General features: G+C 33.8%; 3 protein-coding genes and 1 pseudogene across 3 annotated transcripts; 2 read left to right on the top strand and 2 right to left on the bottom strand.

The window, feature by feature from the left end:
* Positions 3,307-6,566, bottom strand: LOC18602278 (putative disease resistance protein RGA3). Its single transcript, XM_007033552.2, has 2 exons — positions 4,400-6,566; positions 3,307-3,728 (listed from the first exon to the last, which is right to left on the bottom strand). Exon 1 carries the CDS (start codon positions 6,562-6,564, stop codon positions 4,429-4,431), a length of 2,136 nt encoding a protein of 711 aa, XP_007033614.2. The 5' UTR covers positions 6,565-6,566; the 3' UTR covers positions 3,307-3,728; positions 4,400-4,428.
* On the bottom strand, positions 6,598-7,761 carry LOC18602275 (putative disease resistance protein RGA3). Its single transcript, XM_018119071.1, has one exon. The coding sequence runs from the start codon at positions 7,759-7,761 to the stop codon at positions 6,598-6,600; it is 1,164 nt and encodes a 387-aa protein (XP_017974560.1).
* LOC18602274 (protein LURP-one-related 15) lies at positions 9,784-10,848 on the top strand. The gene is made up of 3 exons (XM_018119246.1): positions 9,784-10,145; positions 10,273-10,500; positions 10,605-10,848. The coding sequence occupies exons 1-3, from the start codon at positions 9,897-9,899 to the stop codon at positions 10,746-10,748; spliced, it is 621 nt and encodes a 206-aa protein (XP_017974735.1). The 5' UTR covers positions 9,784-9,896; the 3' UTR covers positions 10,749-10,848.
* LOC18602273 lies at positions 14,352-16,659 on the top strand (annotated as a pseudogene).

The following is a 20,003-nucleotide window of genomic DNA, read 5'->3' as shown; positions in this document are numbered from 1 at the left end:
TTTTTTTTTTTAAGGAGAAAGAACAAAAAAAAAAAAGAGATTTTCTCTTGAGTGCTGCCACTCTTGAGAAGTTTATTTTCTTTTGAAAACTTCTCCTTTGATTCTTTGCTAGAAATTAAAGAAGAAAAAAGGACAAATCGTTGTCCACTTGCTAGCACAAGCCCGTGGCATAAAGCTCTCTCCTTGAGAAGGATCCGTTGCAATCGTGTGTGCATCATTGGAGGCCAAGCGATCGAGTGGCTGGGATTCTTTCACACAAAAGGTGTTCACTTTTTATCACTAAAATGAATCCATTTGATTACGATATCATTTGGAAAGGTAAAATTTTTTTTTATTGATTTTATGTGGTGCTTAACTTTGCATTAAATAACCAATGTAATCTAAAGATAGGAGGCATAATTTTTATTTTATTTCAATTTTTTTTTCGCTGCGTTAATGCTCTAATCATGCCGTTCCTAGCACTTATAACTTCAAGCTGAACGTTTAAAACAGGTAAGAATATAGTCAAAATTTGAATTTAATCCATCTACTCTATCAAAATATTAAATTTATTCCTTTCAATATCATTTGCATAAATTAAGTCTTTCTATTTTCAAAATTTAGTCTTTCTATTTTCAAAATTTATCAATATCAGTTAAATTCATTAAAAATATAATTGGAACGAAATTATTATGTTTAATATTGAATAAAAAATAAAGTGTATATACGTATAGTATTTCGTACTATGATAAAGCACCTAGCACTAGATGTTGGTTTTTTTTTTTTTTTTTTGCAGGAAAGAGTTAACCAAGGTTTATTGTAGGTCAATCACATCTCTACGGTTCATCAATTTGCAAATGCTCTTACCAAACCTTTATCTCGAGCCAGATTTCACTTCTCTTACATCAAGATAAGTGTCACAAATGGTTCCACTATTCTACGGAAGCATATCGAAAGAAATATCATATTCAAATCTGATTCGGATACTGCTAATGATAACACTAAGTGACAAGCCTAAGGTTAAAATAATTCGAATACTAATTTGTATATCAGATGTTTTCATTTCATACTAGTCATACTTGCCACTTATAAAGCATGTCCTATAATCATACACAAGTACAAAGTATGCCTTTTCACTCTATTTATCTTCTTCTTCAAACCTTGTTAAGTATTACAGAAAGTATGCACAGAAAAAAGAAAAATTAAACCATAGAATATGTAAGTCTAAAGCACTAACTGAACTATTCAATCTTTTAATATTTACGACTTGCTCCGTTTAAATTGAATATTTACTTTTTCATATGATATAAAAATTTAAATAGTGAAACATTTTATTCTCTATTTTATAACTTTTACCTTTCAAGTGAAATATAAATTATAGAGGTACACCAAATATTCATATGCTAGTATCAATTTTAAATTTAATGTGAATGGCTCAATAAGGGGTGGACCAAGCACAACTATGATGGTTATGTGGTAGGTGTTTCTTTGACCCACTTGGCGTCCAAGGCTCCAACTTTGCAGAGCTTGTGGTCATTCTTCATGCAGTACGTCTTTTCTCCCGCTCCTTCTCTGCAAGTTCTAAATTGATTATTGAATCTGACTTCAAGAATACTCTATCGTGGGTGGGTGATCAATATCGATACAAGACCTTGAGACAAGTAATATTTATTTAACAAGATTGATACACTTGTTCTTTCACTAGATATTATATCATTTATCCATACTCTAAGAAAATGTAATTATTTTATAAATTCTCTAAAGAAGTTTGAAGTTGACAGAAATACTAAATATCAATAAGCGAATCTTTTGTTTAATGACATTGAATATCACTAGACTTGTAATTGATCTCCATTTATGGACTCATTTTTACACAGTAATTTTAATATAAATTTCATTTAACTGAGAAAAAAAATATTAGTGCCAGTGTCGATATGAAAAAGAAACGAACAAAAACGCAGCATTTCAGGTGAAATGAGTTGTTAATTTCTTATTGAAGTTGTGGCTCTAGAATGTCAAAGTGACACGTATGCATCACTTTATGACATTGACTGCTACTGCGTCTGCGTGGCGTGTGTAGTAAGGTAAGGTGGACTGACCATGGAGTTTAGTCTTTACATCGTCACCAACCCCGAAGGGAACGCTATTAAAGACTAGAGTCAGTCAGCCTGCCGCTTTCACCCTATGAACAGAGAAAGCAATGTTGTTTAAGGTGAAAAAAAATCAGTTTTTCTCATACCCCCGAATTTACATAGAAGATCACCACCACCAGCAACCCCGACGACAAGGCCAAGGGGAGGGGTAAAAACCACTTAGCTAAGCCCGGGCAGTAGGCTAGCATGGCCTTAAAAACTAGCAAGTAGTAGAAAAAGCAGGGCACCTACACAAACAAATAGCGAACTGCTTTGGTTATGTTCAGACCTATTATCAAGCTAATGCTATACCTCAAGATCCGTCATCTGTTGACTGAAACATGTATCCACGCTGAAAAGGAACAAAAAAAGGCACCTTCTACTCTGTGTCAAGTTCATGGACTAATAAAGGAAGATAAGAACTGCAAATTTAAATAACTAATCGATTGATTTTTTGTAAGTATAACTAACAAAACAGTGGTCCAATACAACAGGTGACGCTGATGCTCAAAGGCAACACTGGCCTGGCCTCGATATTGGGTAACAAGTTCCAGAGTGCATGCTTCTCTCAGCAACCAAGAGATTTATTAAAATGCGACGGCAAACAAAATATCTTGTCCGAGTAGTCTTGTAAAAAGATTGACGGTTGAAAACTAGGTATGGACTGAATAGACTAAAGGCAGACGGGTGAATGATATATAAGAGAAGTGTTCTAACATTCAAGAAACTACCAAGAACATTACCCGCAACTCCATTACTTACTGCCCGAAGAAATCCAACCAAAATCCCCTACATGCATTGCTGGTCATTTAATTAGCTAGGATTTGTAGGTATAATTGAATTAGTCAACAAACATATGAAGGAAACAATTCTGTGAAATTTGATGTAGATAGCCGCACCCCTATCATGTAGCTATTCAAATCCAAATAAAAAAAAAAAATTCATGTCACTAGTTTGAATGATATCATTAGTGAGATTCATTCCTACATTTTGAAAACAAAAATTATCATATTAAAAAATTAAGAATGCTAGTAATACCTTGATAAAACCCCCAAACAATCATAAAAGCAGCAAAGTAATTAGAAGCATGTATCATATGTGTGTTTAACTATAAAGCAAGAGCTGCTTGACAAGCAGTGCATAACTCTGTAATTAAAGAACAGTCAAAATTTAGAAAATAGTGTAAACACAAAATGCGGGAAGGGCCTTCTAGCATTAGAAAATAACCTTATTTGAATGTAGATTTCAGAACTAGACATGATAATGTCATTCCAAGCCCTTTATAATGAAATAAACTCTCTCAAACATTGACAATTATTCAAAATCTCAAACAGCTTTGGACTGGATAGTCTCATCAGAAGTGTTTACAATGTCTATACCGAAAGAAAGATTAGACCACTCTCCTTGGGACATCTTTATCTTAATTGAGGATTCCCAAACAAGTTCAAGCTTCTTTTATTTGAGGAAAGATTTTAGCCCTTTGCTAAAGGCAGATGCATTAGGTTCTTAAAAAGCCTAACTTCAAGTTCTTGAAGAGATGAGAGGCTTCTTCAGCAGTCTGGAAAAGCTTCCAACTCCGCAAATAGATTCCCTTGAGCACTCTGGCCAAGCTTCCCACTAAATAAAAGATGCATAAAGGTATTAAATAGAGCTCATACTCAACAAATACTTATTTCATTCAAGCACACATGTCAACAAATAGAGCTCGTACAGCAATCTGAAGCCTCCATGGCCCATTAAACTCTATATCATCCTCCCTGCAGTGTTAAGCACAATGTCATTGAGGTCATGTTATAGCATTTAAGTATGATCCAAATTCGATCATTTTCTATGCAAAGAAAGTAGCAATCTTTGTTCCCAGATCAGCTTTCAGAAAATTGAGAAAATAAACTTTCCTTCTGCTAACTAATCCATTATAAACTTTTTGGGAAATAAAGGAGAAAATGTAAAAGGAAATTTGAGTACAGCTAATTAGAAGATATTTCATTAACAACATAAGCATTTCTTATTTATTATCAACTCTGTCTAGATGTATGACAGCTGCAATTGCAAACTAACCGACAGAATGAAATATTTAGGCAACAGTTGATATTGATAGCAATAGATAACTTGAAGGGAATTTTCAACTGATAAATTTGAAAAGGAATTGAGATATGCTAAACAGATAGTGAGGGAGAGAAAAATAAAGAAGATAATCATAACCAAACAATTAATTAATCAACTAATTGGTGAAAAAAGAATGAATCAAAGAATTAGAGAAGAAAATGAAGGTTACTCAAAGAATTTACCATTAACATTAGCACTTAGTCGAAGCTGGTCACTGTTTAATGTGTTGCCAATTAATTTGAATGTATGGCATGTGAGCAATCTTGGGCCATTCAGGCCTGCTTTCCTTGATGCATCTTTCTGCCAATATGGGACACCTATTAATTTCAAGTCCCTGTAATTTGGAGAGGCATTGCATGGCTTCCATAGAGGGCAGATGCATCAGACTGTTACATTTTTCAATTCGAAGTTTCTGAAGTGATGAGAAGTTTCCCAGCCACTCTGGCAAGGATTCCATACCATCAAAGAAACATATTACAAAAGATTTAAGGGCAAGAAGGTGTTGTAGTTGAGGTGGCAGGGACTTTAGCTTTTTCCATCCAAATAAGTACAGACATTCAAGGGATGCACAGAGAAGGTGGATCGAACTGAGACCTGGGAATTCCTCTAGCTCTTCTGAGAAAAATCCAATTCTCAATTCCTTCAGACTGGTGAGGTTACCTAAGATCTCCTCTGGAATGCTTGTCAATTTTGGACAAAAAGATATTTCTAAATAAATAAGAGATCGCAATTCCCCTATATCTTTGGGAACGGAGATAAGACTACAACAATTCCACATTCTTAATTCCTTCACAAAAGTGGAGACAGATAGTCCATCCCTTAAACTACTCAATTCATCACAGTAGCAAACATGAAATGCCTGAAGAAATGTAAACCCTCTATGTGTCGGAACACTCTTCAACTTAGGACAGCTCAAAACAATCAACTCTTCTAGTTGAGGAAACAAGACCACATCTTCACTTCCTTCTATACCTGGACCTACACCTTGTACCCATTCCTCCAGGCTATTCATATTCTCCAAGCTGAATCTCCTCAATGATGGGAATAGAGTGGTAGCCTCACTCCAAACATGGCTACTGCTTTCTATGTTGCTGTTACAGAAATTCTTATATACGCATTTCACCTTCTCCATTCCATCTATTTCAAGAATTTGCAGATTGCGCAATTGCCCAAGACCCGAAATATTTGTGCATTCCTTGCATTTTATCAATTTCAAGAAAACCAGATTATCGAGAAACGAATATCCAAAATCGTGGACACTCATAAGCATCCATGAAGGCAAGTTGTCTCCCCAATAGTTGACAATCTTTAAGCTTTTCAAATTTGAGCAGGGCTTGAGGCCTTCCAATACTTCCTTGTCATTACTGTAACCTTCCCTTCTGTAGCTCCACAAAAATTCCAACTTATAAACTTCAGTCTTCTCTAGCAACTTTGCTCTAATGGCTTCTGCTTTCTCTTTTACATGTTCAAGGTTGTATAATTCTAATTCTCCTCTAAGTTGGCTCAGGAACCCAAGTTCTTCAACTTTGCGTCCACTTTCAATGCTCACATAAAAGAATGGCAATGTTTGAAGACAGGGTAAGCACCCAACTTTAACTGGCATAAGCTTTTCTTTATTAAAATAAATATGTCTCAAGCTAACTAGTTTTGTTATTCCTTTGGGAAGCCTCTCAAGACAGCAGTCCATAATGCTTAAGGTCTGCAAATTGTAGAGCTGAGTGAAAGATTTTGGTAATTTTTTTATTTTAGTTCTTGAGATGTCCAGGTATCTCAAATGCTCCAATTTGCCAAGAAAAGCTGGCAATTTCTCAACCTTAGCACCTCGAAAATTTAGGACACGTAAGCTTTTAGGTTCATTTGACATTCTGTGCAGAACATCAACGTTTGAAAACAAAGACCGCAACTTTGTAGCAACATCTTCTGAAATAGTTGGGACCTCTATCCCAGTAGAAATGATGCTCAGACGTCGAATATGAGAAGTGTCGCTCATGGGACCAGTCTCATCTAAGACCAAGGTTTCAGCTTTTGAAACAAACAGGGCAAGATCATGAATTACATCATGCATCTTGCAAGTTTTAATATTCCCATGCACATCCTTTTCCACATCTTGAAACAAAGAACTTAATAACAATTCATTAAAGAACCTGTCACCTATAATTTCCATCTCAGTGTAACTTCCATCAGATGATTGAAGAAACCCTTCAGCCATCCAAAGCTGAATTAAGTGTTCCCTCTTAATTTCAAAATCCTTAGGAAAAATTGAGCAATATGCAAAACACTGCTTCAAGGATGAAGAAGGTAAGCAATCAAAACTCAATTTAAGTACACGTAAAATGCCATTATCCATTTCTAGGGGACCCCAAACAGGATTATCTTTAATTCACAGCCACTCATCTTTGTCCCTTTTATTGCTCAATGTTGCACCTATAACCCTTGCAACCAATGGCAGACCTCCACACTTTTTAGCAATATCCTTTCCAATAACCTCCAATTCTGGAGGTATGGAAGAGTGTCCAAATGCTCTTCCTTTCATTATTGACCAACACTCATCATCTACAAGTTTGTCTGGATGATGCATATATTCAGGAAGTGTTCCCATCGCCAATGCTACATTCTCCTTACGGGTTGTCACGACAATTCTACTCCCTACATGTCCTGATACTCCCATCAAGCAATCTCTTAGGTCTTCCCACTTCTCTATATCCTCATTCCATACATCATCAAGTATAAGAAGATAATTATCCCCTCCCAGTTCTCCATGCATTTTTCTGAGTACGGTATCTTTATTTTTAATTGCACATGAGTTTTGGGTAAGAGCTTCCAACATCTCAAGTAAAATCCTTTCAACATTAAAATCATCAGATACACACACCCAGATTATCTTACTAAAATATTTTTGTACTTGCTCATGTTTGCACACTAATTTTGCTAATGTAGTTTTTCCAAGACCTGGCATGCCAATTATAGATACAACAGGGAGGGTTTGCAGACAAGTTGAGTGGATCAACAAGTGGACTACTTTTGAGACATCATCTTCCCTTCCAATAACTTGTGATGAATCTCCAAGAAAGGAGTGGGTCACTTGGTTTCCTCTAGGTAGAACAATCATATCAGTGACTCTCCTCTGGAGTCCAAACAGATTGGCTTGGTTGTTAATGTTGCTGAGGGATATATTAATCTTTCTAATTTTTTTAGCCATCTGGAGACGAAATGCTATAGAATTGAAAGAAGAAAAAACGTAGCTGACCTTTTTCATCATTTGGTTCTGAATCTCCACCTTCCTTCGAAGAAAATCATAAGCGAACTCGTCCAGTACGTCATCAGCCTCATAAGCAACATCTCTAAGCTTCTCAAGCCAAAGCTTAACAGCCCTGTCTTTTCCTTGCCTTCTCTCCGCATCTTGCAACGCAGCTTGGATAATGGTAAGTGAGTCATGGAGCCTTGTTAACTCCTCCTTGAAACCCAATGAAACGTTGATCTGTTCCGTGGCAAGTAAAATCACCTTGGCTAGCATCACCTCCACTACAGCGCCAACCACTTCCATGCTATAAAAATATTAAGAGTAAGAAAAGCTTGGAATAAGTGAGAAGGGAAAAAGTAATTTTAAGAAACTTTGCTGCAATCTTCAAGATCAGGCAGCGAGTATATATTAATATAATCGGAAAGATTAATATCAAGGGGATTGGCAACAGTGGACAATAAATGGAATTTCTTTAACAGTAAGAGCGCCCAAATTCAATTGAGAATAACTGTTTACTCAATTAGAAGGAAAATTGACTCAGCTCTTTCAATTCAAACTGAAATCTGTTGATTAATTGAACCAACAATAATTATTTTGAACCTCATCTACTTCATTTCTGCATTCGGGGTCTCCTTGCATCGGTGAGAATTTGACCTTTTCCGGGCCCATGCCATGAGCACCATCGAAGATCAAACACTTTGTGGAAGACAATAGTAGGACAAGCAAAGCAATCTGATTGATTAAGATCAAAGTCCACAAGAGAACCACGTAAGTAAAGGAAAAGAATGATGAGGATGCTTGATTCGGACCTTCGAGTCAAGGAGTGAAGACTAAAGACGGTTAATGCACGAGTTGTCACGGCAACCTGATGAAGACAAACGTTTGAGCATGACCGCAATCGGAAGGAAACACCCATAACGTCTTGACTCTGATCCGATTGTGCTGATGGCTTGGTTGCATGTGGATATTTGCTCATAATCTCTGGATGTTTTCCCACCCAAGTTTTCAAGCGCATTTTCTAGTCTTTTTACCCATTAATGCACCAGTATTCAAACCCAACGCATAAGAACAAACTTGAACTAGCTAATAACTTTTTGGCGCCCAGATTCTTGAACTAGTTCCAGGTTGGGCTTTCTTCATCTTTTTGGGCTCTTGCCCTCAACTTCTTTATGGGCTTGGAGCAAGTGAAGTCTTCCTTCTTTCTTTTCAGTCCGCTTTGGCTGCTGATGGAAAAAATTGATAATGTTTATTTGTTGAATTAATTTATAATAAAACTATTTGTCAAATGTTTCTTTTAATTGATAATAATAAAAAAAAATATTTTTTAAATGGGTTTAATGATTAATTGTGATCATTGATTCTGTTTTTTGGGTTTTCTTTACCTTTAAATCTTCTTGAATTTTAAACATAATGTCTACCTGAACAATAATAAACTATGTGTTAATTGTTCTTTCAGCTTTCGATATATGTATTATTCTCATCTCTGTTCTTTGGTGTTGGAATGAAGTAATGTTTATGTTCATGACCATTTATTCCATTTAGTCTTTGTTCTTGACCTATATCAATAAATTCATTGAAAAAATTCTTAAAGGAAGAGATATGATTAGTTTTACAATTCTAATTTTAAGAGACCTTAATCTTTCTTGATTGTTTTCTACTTGGCCCATTTAGTCCTTGTTGTTGACCAGTCAATAAATTCATCTAGCTGTAAAGGTCTTTATCTCCGATTTGGAATCTATTGTGTTACGTGAATTATGTGCTGACCCTGATTATTAGAAGATTAAAATGAGGGTATGAACACCCAAATGGTCTTTGACTAATGAGAAAATTCTATCTTTTCTAATCTAATGTATTATAATAGGTTCAGCTGTCGATTTGTTTTTATATGTACTGGTTTCTTTTGGTTTATAAAGCTCTTACGTTTATGTTGTTATCTGAAATCGATATTCCCACCGTTTTAGAGATTATGTTATTGGGGGGATATTTTCTTTAATAAAATTTCATTGTTTGAAACAATAAAATAGATTATCGTGTTATTAATACCAAAACAAAAAAGAACATGGTTTATTTTCGTGGTAAGAGGATTGTGAAAGAGCTTCCCGTTGACAAAGATGAATTCTTTAACTCTTTTTTTTTTCTTTTATATTGGTTGATTTGGCGGCTTGAATGTTAGTACATGCGGGGAAGACTAATTCAATTCAAAAACGAGGTGCAGAAGGAAGTTTAGAAGAAGTTTGCCCTTTGCAAGTTTAAAACTTTTTCTGGCTCATTCTCTAACAAGTTGTTGTTTCATAATAAAGAGAGCCACCTACTTTCCACGAACGAGAGGCCTTAATTTATACTTTTTTATATATAGGGTGCCTCATCTAAGAATGTGCTAGCTGCTACCAAATATCAGAAGAGACGAATTTCCATCGATTCATTGCCCTCCCAATCCAATGGCACATCCTAGTTCCAGCGCACCATCAGCTAACCCCGTATCCATTATCGGCCCTCAGTTCTGTGCTCCTTACCCCGTTGATCTTGCAGTTGTCCGAGAGGTTTGGACCATCACTGATGGCAACTTCGTGGTTACAGACATCACTGGCAATATCCTTTTCAAAGTTAAAGCAGCTTCTCTCACCATTCATGACCATCGAGTTTTGCTAGATGCCGCCGGGAATCCCATTATCACATTCAAAAACAAGGTTTAGCTAGTCCTAAACGTCAAGTTTCCATGTTTATTAGATCAAACGGCATGCCTTTATGGTATGAAACAGCTTATAGATATTTTCACCATTATTCATTTTCTTCCCCTTGTGTTTAATGATGCAGTTAAGGAGTGCACATGATAGATGGCAAGCCTTCAGGGGAGATAGCACGGACTCCAGTGATCTTATCTTTACAGTTAAACGATCTTCAATGTTTCAGTTAAAGACCACATTAGATGTGTTCTTGGCAAACAACACGAAGGAGGAAGTTTGTGACTTTAAGATCAAAGGGAGTTGGTCGGAAAGATCCTGTGTTATTTATGCTGGAGAGTCATCCACTACAGTTGCCCAAGTAAGATTTCTGCACCTCCTTCACCCAAAATCTCTTCCGTTTTTTCTGATTAAACCTGAGGCACTTGAAAACTAATCTAAGTAATGACTGTTGAATGTGAGCAGATGCACAAGAAAAACACAGTTAAAAGCATCTTGGTTGGAAAGGACAAGTTCATGGTGACAGTGTATCCCAACATCGATTATGCATTCATCGTTGCCCTAATCGTGATTCTTGATGGGATAAATACTAACAATGGGGGGGCATAGCAGTATTGATTTGGGTGGGTTAGACTTCAATCTCTAGAAAATTTAGGCTTATATATATAAGGAGTAGATTCTTTTTATTTTTTCTGTTTTTTGAATACTCTTGTACTTTTTATGTATTTTTTTTAATTTCTATGAATTGTATTTTTGAAGAATTTTCTGCATTTTCTATTTTTATTAGTGCTCTCTTTATTATTATTATCCCCCACAACTTGGGCCACATAGGCCCATAAGACCCAAAGGCCAATTGAAAAATAAAACAATAATTTTAATTAAAAGGTTCTGATAATTAGTTGGTAATAAATATCATGTGGTATAGCAATATTCTTATATATTAAAATGAAAGTGACAAGTTAAACTGATGAAAAAAAGGTTGCAACTTATAAAAAATATCGACTGAGAGAAAGAGATTTAACATATTTAAGTGAAATTATACAATTAGTTTTTATATTTTTTTGAATGTTTTGGATTTGATTTTTGTATAATAATTTTTTAAAATCTAGTTTATTCTTTTCAAAATTAATAATATTAATCCAATTATGAAGTAAAATAATAAATAAAAAAAACCTACTATTTGATTCTCTCCAGTGGAAAATACAGTGCTTATGACAGAGAACATCGGATGCTTGTGAGAGAGACGAATCGAGTGCTTGCACTAAAAGAAGTTTAAGGAAAAATGAGCTGTTGATTTCCTTGTAACGGATGATATGAAGAATTTTGATGAACATGATCAGAAATCTATGATGAATACTATTACTGCTATGATGAATAGTGAAGGCGGCCATGGCGGCAAGGGGGAAGGACAGTTACTTGTCAAATGTCACAACATCACATTTAACTTTATATCAATTTAATTAAATGTCACGTCAATAAACATAATAAAAAAATATAAAAATTCAATTTTTAAGAATTATTGTATAAAAGTTAAATACTACAACAAATTGATAGAATATAAAAATTAATGGTACATAATTTGACGAAATATTTTTAAAAAAAAATTAGTACCTTTATTGATTTGGCTGAGAAAAACCGTGTGCTCTGGCTAAGAAGAAATCAACCAGAACATCGGTAGCAAAGTCCCAACTTGTCATAAATATCACAAAAACATGAGTTGTACCTTGAGGCAAGAAACCAGTCAGGCTCACTCTACATCACCGACTCAACCAGGGTCATACGGCTCCAAAACACGAAAATTCCACACAAGGCATTCAAAACCAGACACATCAGGTCTCACAACTATGTGCCACAGAAAAACGTAAGAACTTTAAGCATGGGAGCCATGTCCCTGTTTCCAATTCTTGCACTATCTTATGGCAAACTCACCAACTGCAAAATCAGTTTCGCACATGACAATAGGAACCCAGCATAACCAATAGTCCCTAATTCAAAAAAAAATTACAGTGGATCGAGACAATTCCACACCTTGGTGTAAAAATGAGCGGTGAAAGAATGCCCTTACAGAAAATGGCTTTGCCATCCGTTTCATCACATACCACCAGTACATTCATAGCTCATGCGCTGACTCTGGAATAAACCCTCAGCAGGTCCTCCTCTCTGTCTACATCGACTTTAGCTAATCTGTCAGCATGATCATTAGCTGAACGTGGTGTACATATGCTGAATCTTCCACTCCTCCACCTTGGTCTTCAGGAAGTTGATGTGGAGACACATTGCACAAAACATAAACTTTCCTTGAAACCCTTACCTTGGTGAGCTAGAAGGAGTGACTCCCAAGTACAAAAACCTCTCAATGGAGCCTCCAACCAATCTTTGGAGCTTAAATCCTCAAATTTGAGCAAGAAATAGTGAGAGAGAGTGTTTGGCGGAGAGAACGAGAGGGAAAAGTGAAAATTGGGTCGCTGCATGGCCCCCTTTTATTTTTAATTACAACCCACGTCTGAAGAATCGATATTCACATGCAGGTATGGATACCTGTACAAATAAAGTGCTTCTCAAAAGCATTAGTTCTCCACGTAAGGTATCAATATTATCTTAAAAATATCATACTTTTCACACAAGTATCATATCGATATTTCATTCATATATATATATCGCACTTTTCTGATTCGAAACTCTATCATTTAACCTCATACTCATACTCTCTCTTTAACATACCACGTAACCTCCAGACAAGGATTTCTACAACGGTTTTGAGACACGTAGTTCGAAAATTAAGCCATCGGGTAAGTTTTTTTGAAATTCGTATACAAAAAATTCAAAGTGTCTCATCGTACCTCTATCCACAATACTAAAGTCAACTCCTTTTCCTTCAACTCTCTCAATTTTTCTAAACCATCAAGCTTCTTGACTTTTGTCTCTGGTTTTTCAATGGTTTCTTTAGCCTTTGAATTTGTATTTCCATCTTTCTTCTTTTAGATTTTGAAATATGTATTCTCATCTTCGTTCTTTGGTGTTGGTTGAAGAAATATTTACGTTCTTGATTTGGTATGATGCTTTGGTTGTTGCACATAGTCTTCCAAAGGCTTGTCCTCTTTTATTCCGTTCACCCGTACTTATTTTTGGTTGATAATGAATCCTATTTTTCAAAAAAAAAAAATTACTAACTCTCCATGGAAATTGCAAATATAATACTAGTTAAAAATTTAAATTATTATCCCATGTAATGTCAGCTCCAAGTCATATGAGAAAATAAGTTCAAATTTTCAATCTCCCCACTAAAAGTCTTCTCACTAATCTTAATTTTTCTTTTTCCGTTTTTTCTTCATAGTTCATCTAGCGTTAAAAGGTCTTACATGGAATCGATATTCCCACAGTTTTAGAGATTCTCTTATTGAGTGGATATCCTTTTTAATAAAATTTTATTTTTTTGAAACAATAAAATAGATTACCGTGTAATTAATGCAAATTAAAATATAGTTTATTTTCGTGAAAAGAGGATGGCGAAAGAGTTTCCCGTTTACATAGCTGAATTCTTGACTTTTTTTTCCCTTTTAAATTGGTTGATTTGACAGATTGGATGGTAGAAGTTGGTACATAATATTTGGAATTGGGAAGACAAATTCAAGTCAAAAATGCGTCGCAAAAGGAAGTCAGGCAGAAGTTTCACCTTTGCAATTTGCAGTTGTCGTTTCATAAATGCATTGCCCCCTCCTTTCCGCGAACCTGGGAAGCTTAATGTATATTTTTTTCATATATAGTGTGCCTCATCTAAGAATGTGCTGGCTGCTGCCACGAATAGGAAGGAGTCCATTTTTTCAAAATTTTTTTCCTCAACCAATCAACAATTTCATTGATAGTAAAAATAATTACCAAAGGTAGCAACCGCTACTTAAAGAGTGCAGTGATGCTACCTGTTAAACAAACTAAAATAAGATAACTTTTGTCAAAAAGGTCGTCACATCATGAAACAAAAAATAAATAGAGCAAACTAAGGATGCCCTCTATCCTCTATTGTGACAGCATCAAAGCAAAAGCATACACACCATAAACGAAAAGGAGCAAATTATGTGAAAATAACGTATCAAAAAATAAACAATAATAGTCATAACCATCAAGCAGAAAAAGCAAAATTCCTGTCAACCGCATACTTGGCTAAGGAATTTGCAAAGGCATTACCTTCCATTTATTCAATTCCATCACAATCCAATGGCATACCCTAGTTCCAGAGCACCATCAGCTAACCCCGTATCCATTATTAACCCTCAGTTCTGTGCTCTTAACTCCATCGAGCTTGCAGTTCTCAGAAAGGTAAATAACATCACTGATGGCAACTTTGTGGTTGCAAACATCAACAACAATATCCTTTTCAAAGTTAAAAAGCTTTTTTCAATGTTCATGATCGTCGAGTTTTGCTAGATACCACCGAGAATCCCATTATCACATTCAAACACAAGGTTTGATTAGTCCAAAACGTCAAGTTACCAGTTTTTTTTTTTTTTTGAAAAGTAGAAATTTTATTAGTTCCAAAAGTTTACGTATCATAACAAATCTTGAATTTTGTTGAATTACAAGATGTTATCATTTTGTAATTGTATTACTCTTTTTCTCTCCATAGCTTGACTTCTTATGAGTTATATCTTCATAATTGGCTCAAGGGTTGAATCTTCCCATGATAATACTTTTGTCGTTTTGAGTTGTTAAGTTCTTTTGTAATTGTATTACTCTTTTTATACTTTTCAAAAAAGTAACACAACTACAAATGAACTTAACTGCTCAAAAGCATTACCATGGGAAGATTTAACTCTTGAACCTATCTCATTCTCAACTAATTCTAATCTAGATATGCCTACCCATTCATTAAATACTAATTAATTACACAAAAGAAACTATGACACAAGCACTCTGTATTAACTTAAAAGCATCTAGTATTCGCTCCACCAAAAAAAAGAAACTTGTGGTTGACGTCTCTTGGCCCGAGCATATCAATTTAGGAATCATTTCCCATCTCAAAAGCCTTGGTAGCATTCTTGCATCCATCTTCTAGCAGCCTGGTTCAATTCCTTGAAACTTCTCCATGCAAAACATCACTTGTGAAGCCAAAACATCATCTCCCACGGCAGCACACATGCATTATTGATTTCATTTTAGTGGCCTATTGCGTGATTATATATGAGCTAGCAGCAATGAAGTTACTCCCACTCTTCTCTCTTCTCCATGTTTTCCTACAGAGCAAAAACCCTAAAGTACCTAACCATTGTCTTATTGAGCATCAAAGTGCATACGACCATATCTTAAATCCCTGCCTTAAAAATCTCAATAACAGAACCAGCAAAGAGACATCATAAAACGCCAGCCACAAGAAACCACAGCACAAAAACCCCAAAAAAATCACACATCAAACTGCCTACACTTTATCAAAACGCCCTTCACTACAATCCAATCATCAAGAGTGCTCAAAGTCCACATCAAATGCCGCAAAAGTATCAACCCTTCACCTTAAATGCAGCACTGGTCCGGATGGTGTTCTCTGCTTGCATCTACAGACTCGAATGCCACCAATCTATAAAGAGCGTCCTCCTTTTCCTCCTGAAAAACCAATCCCAATTTCTGACTCAACCCCCAGATTTCTTCCGCATTGCTTCTTAGCAGTGATTTTCCTCCCCTTATATCCATATCTGGGACTGAAGCACTACCCTTAACCTCAATATAACAATCCACCAGACAATCTTCCTTCACCTTTCCACTTCTATTACTCTTGAATAGGACCCCCTACTCACCATTTTTACCTTTGTCTGACTACTAACTTGTTTGCCTTTATTCAACCCTTTTTGCTGTTTGATAGGTCCTTTTCAAGCTTCCATGGTTATTAGATCAAATGGCATGCCTTTATAGTATAAAACAGCCTATAGATATTTTCACCATTATTCATTTTCTTCCCCTTGTGTTTATTGATGCAGTTAATGAGTTCACACGATAAATGGCAAGCCTTCAGGGGAGATAGCACGGAATCCAGTGATCTTATCTTTACAGTTAAACAATCTTCAATGTTTCAGTTAAAGACCAAATTAGATGTGTTCTTGGCAAACAACACGAAGGAGGATGTTTGTGATTTTAAGATCAAAGGGAGTTGGTCGGAAAGATCCTGTGTTATTTATGCTGGAGAGTCTTCCACTATAGTTGCCCAAGTAAGATGTGTGCACCTGCTTCAACCAAAATCTCTCCTTTTTTTCTGCTTAAAACCTGAGGCACTTGAAAACTAATCTAAGTAATGACTGTTGAAAGTGAGCAGATGCACAAGAAACACAGTTGAAAGCGTCTTGGTTGGAAAGGACAAGTTCATGGTGACAGTGCATCCCAACATCGATTATGCATTCATCGTGGCCCTTATCGTGGTTCTTGATGGGATAAAGACTCAGAAAGGGCATAGCACAGCTATTGATTTCGGTATAAACATCGATCTCTAGAAAGTTTAGGTGTAAATATAAGGAGTACATTTCTTTTTCCGATTTCTCTGTTTTTTTAATCTTCTTGTACTTTTTATGTAATTTTTAATTTCTATAATTTGTATTTTTGAAGAATTTTCTGAATTTTTTATTTTTATTTTTTGTATTTTTATTGGCGCTCTCATTATTTATTATGGACTCCCACAACTTGGGCCACACTGGCCCAAATGACCCAAAGGCAGATTGAAAAACAAAATAAGAATTTTAATTAAAATTAAGGATTAGATAATTAATTAATAATAAGAATCCTATGGTGTCTATAGTAATATTCTTATATTAAAATGAAAGAGATGAATAAAAGTTATAAATTAAAAAATATAGTATTTGAAAAAATTCTTGAATTATTTAAGAAAATTTAAATAAATTTTTATTCTTTTTTTACATTCAATCAAACTCTTAAATTTTTATTTTAAGTCAAACAATTTTTCTAATTAATGATTAATTAACTAATTATCATTAATCAAAATACTACTTATCATTTTATGTTCATGTGACACAAATATGAAAGGTAAAAAATACTATATAAACATATCAATATATATGTATATATATATCACATCATCATTCAATTATAAAATTGAAATTCAATTTTAACGCAATCTTTATACTATTAAGTTTAACTCAATCCTTGTACTAATTAATTAAACACATTCATTTAAAACCTTGAAATTCAAAACTTCTTTTCAATTAATTCCAACTGAATTCCCAATTTTACATTCTTTCATTGCCATCTTTTAATGTGTGTGACTCGTTAGATTCTTAACATGTTAACAACAAATATAAACTATAATCCTTAACCAATTAAAATTAGATGAATCAAACTATTTTGCATTCATAATCAATTTCCAAATGGATTAGTTAATATTTTTAAGTCAAGATTAACATTTAGCAATGTGTCATATATAACTACCCAAATGTTATGAAAATCAAAGAGGTTTCACTTAACCCTTAAGTGCTTAATCTATCAATGTATTTCAATACTTAATCATTTAATATCTCGATAAAACATAGATCATAGATTCATGGTATAGTCTTTATACTTGTCTTTATCATTTTAATTCTTGAAACTTGTTCTTAACTCTTTAATGAAATTCAAAAAAATCATTTTCTGGATCTTCATTTTACCTTGATCAGAGATTTTTTTGAGTTAAAACATGTTAAGAAACAATGGGTTATATCTCTCAAAGATCACTCAAAGGTGATAAATCTTTTTATTAATCATTCATTTGTCTTTCATACTATACCAATATCCTCCCATTGTACATCCTTAGCTAAGACTACCTAAGATAGTATCAAAATATAACAATCTCCATATAAGATTACGTATTAATCTTAAGTCTAAGAGCCACTCATACAATTGGCATATGAGAATATTTTCATAAATACTTGAATGAGCTATCAAATGAAATTGTCATCATGTATCATATCCAATGAAATTATTCTTCTAACAAGCATCCATATATTAGTTTCAAGTATCTCTATACTTCAATCTATATATGAAACCAATTGCTTACTCATAAGAAATAAACATAACATCTAGTAGTTCTCGACTTTATCAATATCCTGTCTTGAAAAGCATTGATTAGGAACTTTTAAAAATGATACTTTAATATAAAATAAAGATTTCATAATTATAACTCTTTTTAATTCCTTTTACAAAGCATATTCATTCCATGAACTTTATCTTTATAAGTTAATAATATGAAAATGTATAAACTCCTAAATAAAGAGGACCTTTTATTAATTATAATACATAAAACAATATAAATTTTTTACAAAACATGTTGATTGGCTCGTGGGGCACATGTCAACCCATCAGTAGCATACATTTTTAGGTAGCAAAAACATAAATAATATTGTTATTCAAACTTTTAGTTACACTTTTTACCTTTAATAGCAATTAGAAAAGTGTAGTCATTATATTTAAATATTATAAAAAAATTATATAATGTAGTTAAATCCATAAAAATATTATTAAAAAGTAAAAAAAAGTACAACTAAAAACACTTTTTGACAGCATTATAAGAAAATTTTCAGTCATATGTCAAATTTGTTGTCATGTGATTTCTTTCATGAATATAAAATATTTTATATATGAAACTTATTTGATTGTAATTAAAATTTTATTTATAATTGTAACCTCATAAAAGAAATTATCTTAGGAACAATGTATCGAATTTTAATTGTGTTATATAATATTACGTATAAATTTTATTTTACAATCAAAACTTAAATTAGAGGAGTCCACAAATTGGGCTACATGTCTAGCTTGCAAGCTTGGCTTGACTAAAGATGATTGCGGACATGAATTTTAAGAATTTTAAGCCCGTGACTCCATCCGACCCAAAAATATTATTATTTTAATAAATAATATATTTTTATTTAATTTAAAGTTTAAGTTTTTTCTTAGGAGTGATTTAAAAGTACTCCTTAAAGTTAGCTCACCTTTTATTTATACTAACATTCTTGCATTAAAATGTATTAGAAATGTCTATGACATAGAGATTGTTGGTGTAAAATTCTTCTGTAAATTTATAATTTACATGATAAAAAATTTATACACTTGAGGCCATCAAATCAAGGCTGACTTTGAAGGTGCTTTTTTTAAAAGAAAAAACTAATGTCATAAATTTTAATACATTGGGAGAAGGTATTAATTAATATGGTAACCTTAAAAAAGCATCTTTAAAGTACTTGTTAATAAAATTCTTAATTTTAAAATATATATATAATAGCATTGAAATATTAACATAAAAATATTTTGTTACTAATATTTTATATTTAATATACATAAATAGATAAGACACGCCGATTTGAAAGTACAAAACTAAATTTTCCATGTATCAATCGTGCTGACACATGTAATCCAAATACATCTTTTGCCATGCAATTATATTTTGGTACAATATCTTTTAACAAATTTTTTTGTTAGTAGGTAATAGTTAATTATCTGTTAATTTTTTGTGGTTGTTTATTGCAAAGTTTTGCGAAAATTGTTTTTAAGTTTATAGATAATATTTTCTGTTAATTCTCTAAGAAAAGAGCCAAAATTTGTATTGTTGTAAGTGAAAGGTGCAACAAACACTTCATACCCGACCTGGCCTCATCTCAAACAAAACAATGATCGCCAGAATTTGATTCAAACGCGTACCTTCTAAACAGAACTCTACGAATCCCTCAGATTTGCCATTCCTATTCTCATCAATTTCCATAAATAAATACAATACTACTCAAAGAATCAATCATCAACTCCAAAACAAATTTACACCCAAACGCCAAAAAACACAAAAAGGAACATTTCAAATTGTCTCTCAAGTTTCCTGTTGTTTTTCCTATTAAGAGTAAAATGAACCCA

This window comes from Theobroma cacao, chromosome 4 (genome assembly GCF_000208745.1).
Source record: "Theobroma cacao cultivar B97-61/B2 chromosome 4, Criollo_cocoa_genome_V2, whole genome shotgun sequence".
NCBI classification, from domain to species: Eukaryota; Viridiplantae; Streptophyta; class Magnoliopsida; order Malvales; family Malvaceae; genus Theobroma; species Theobroma cacao.
This window is presented reverse-complemented; position numbering and strand designations above follow the sequence as displayed.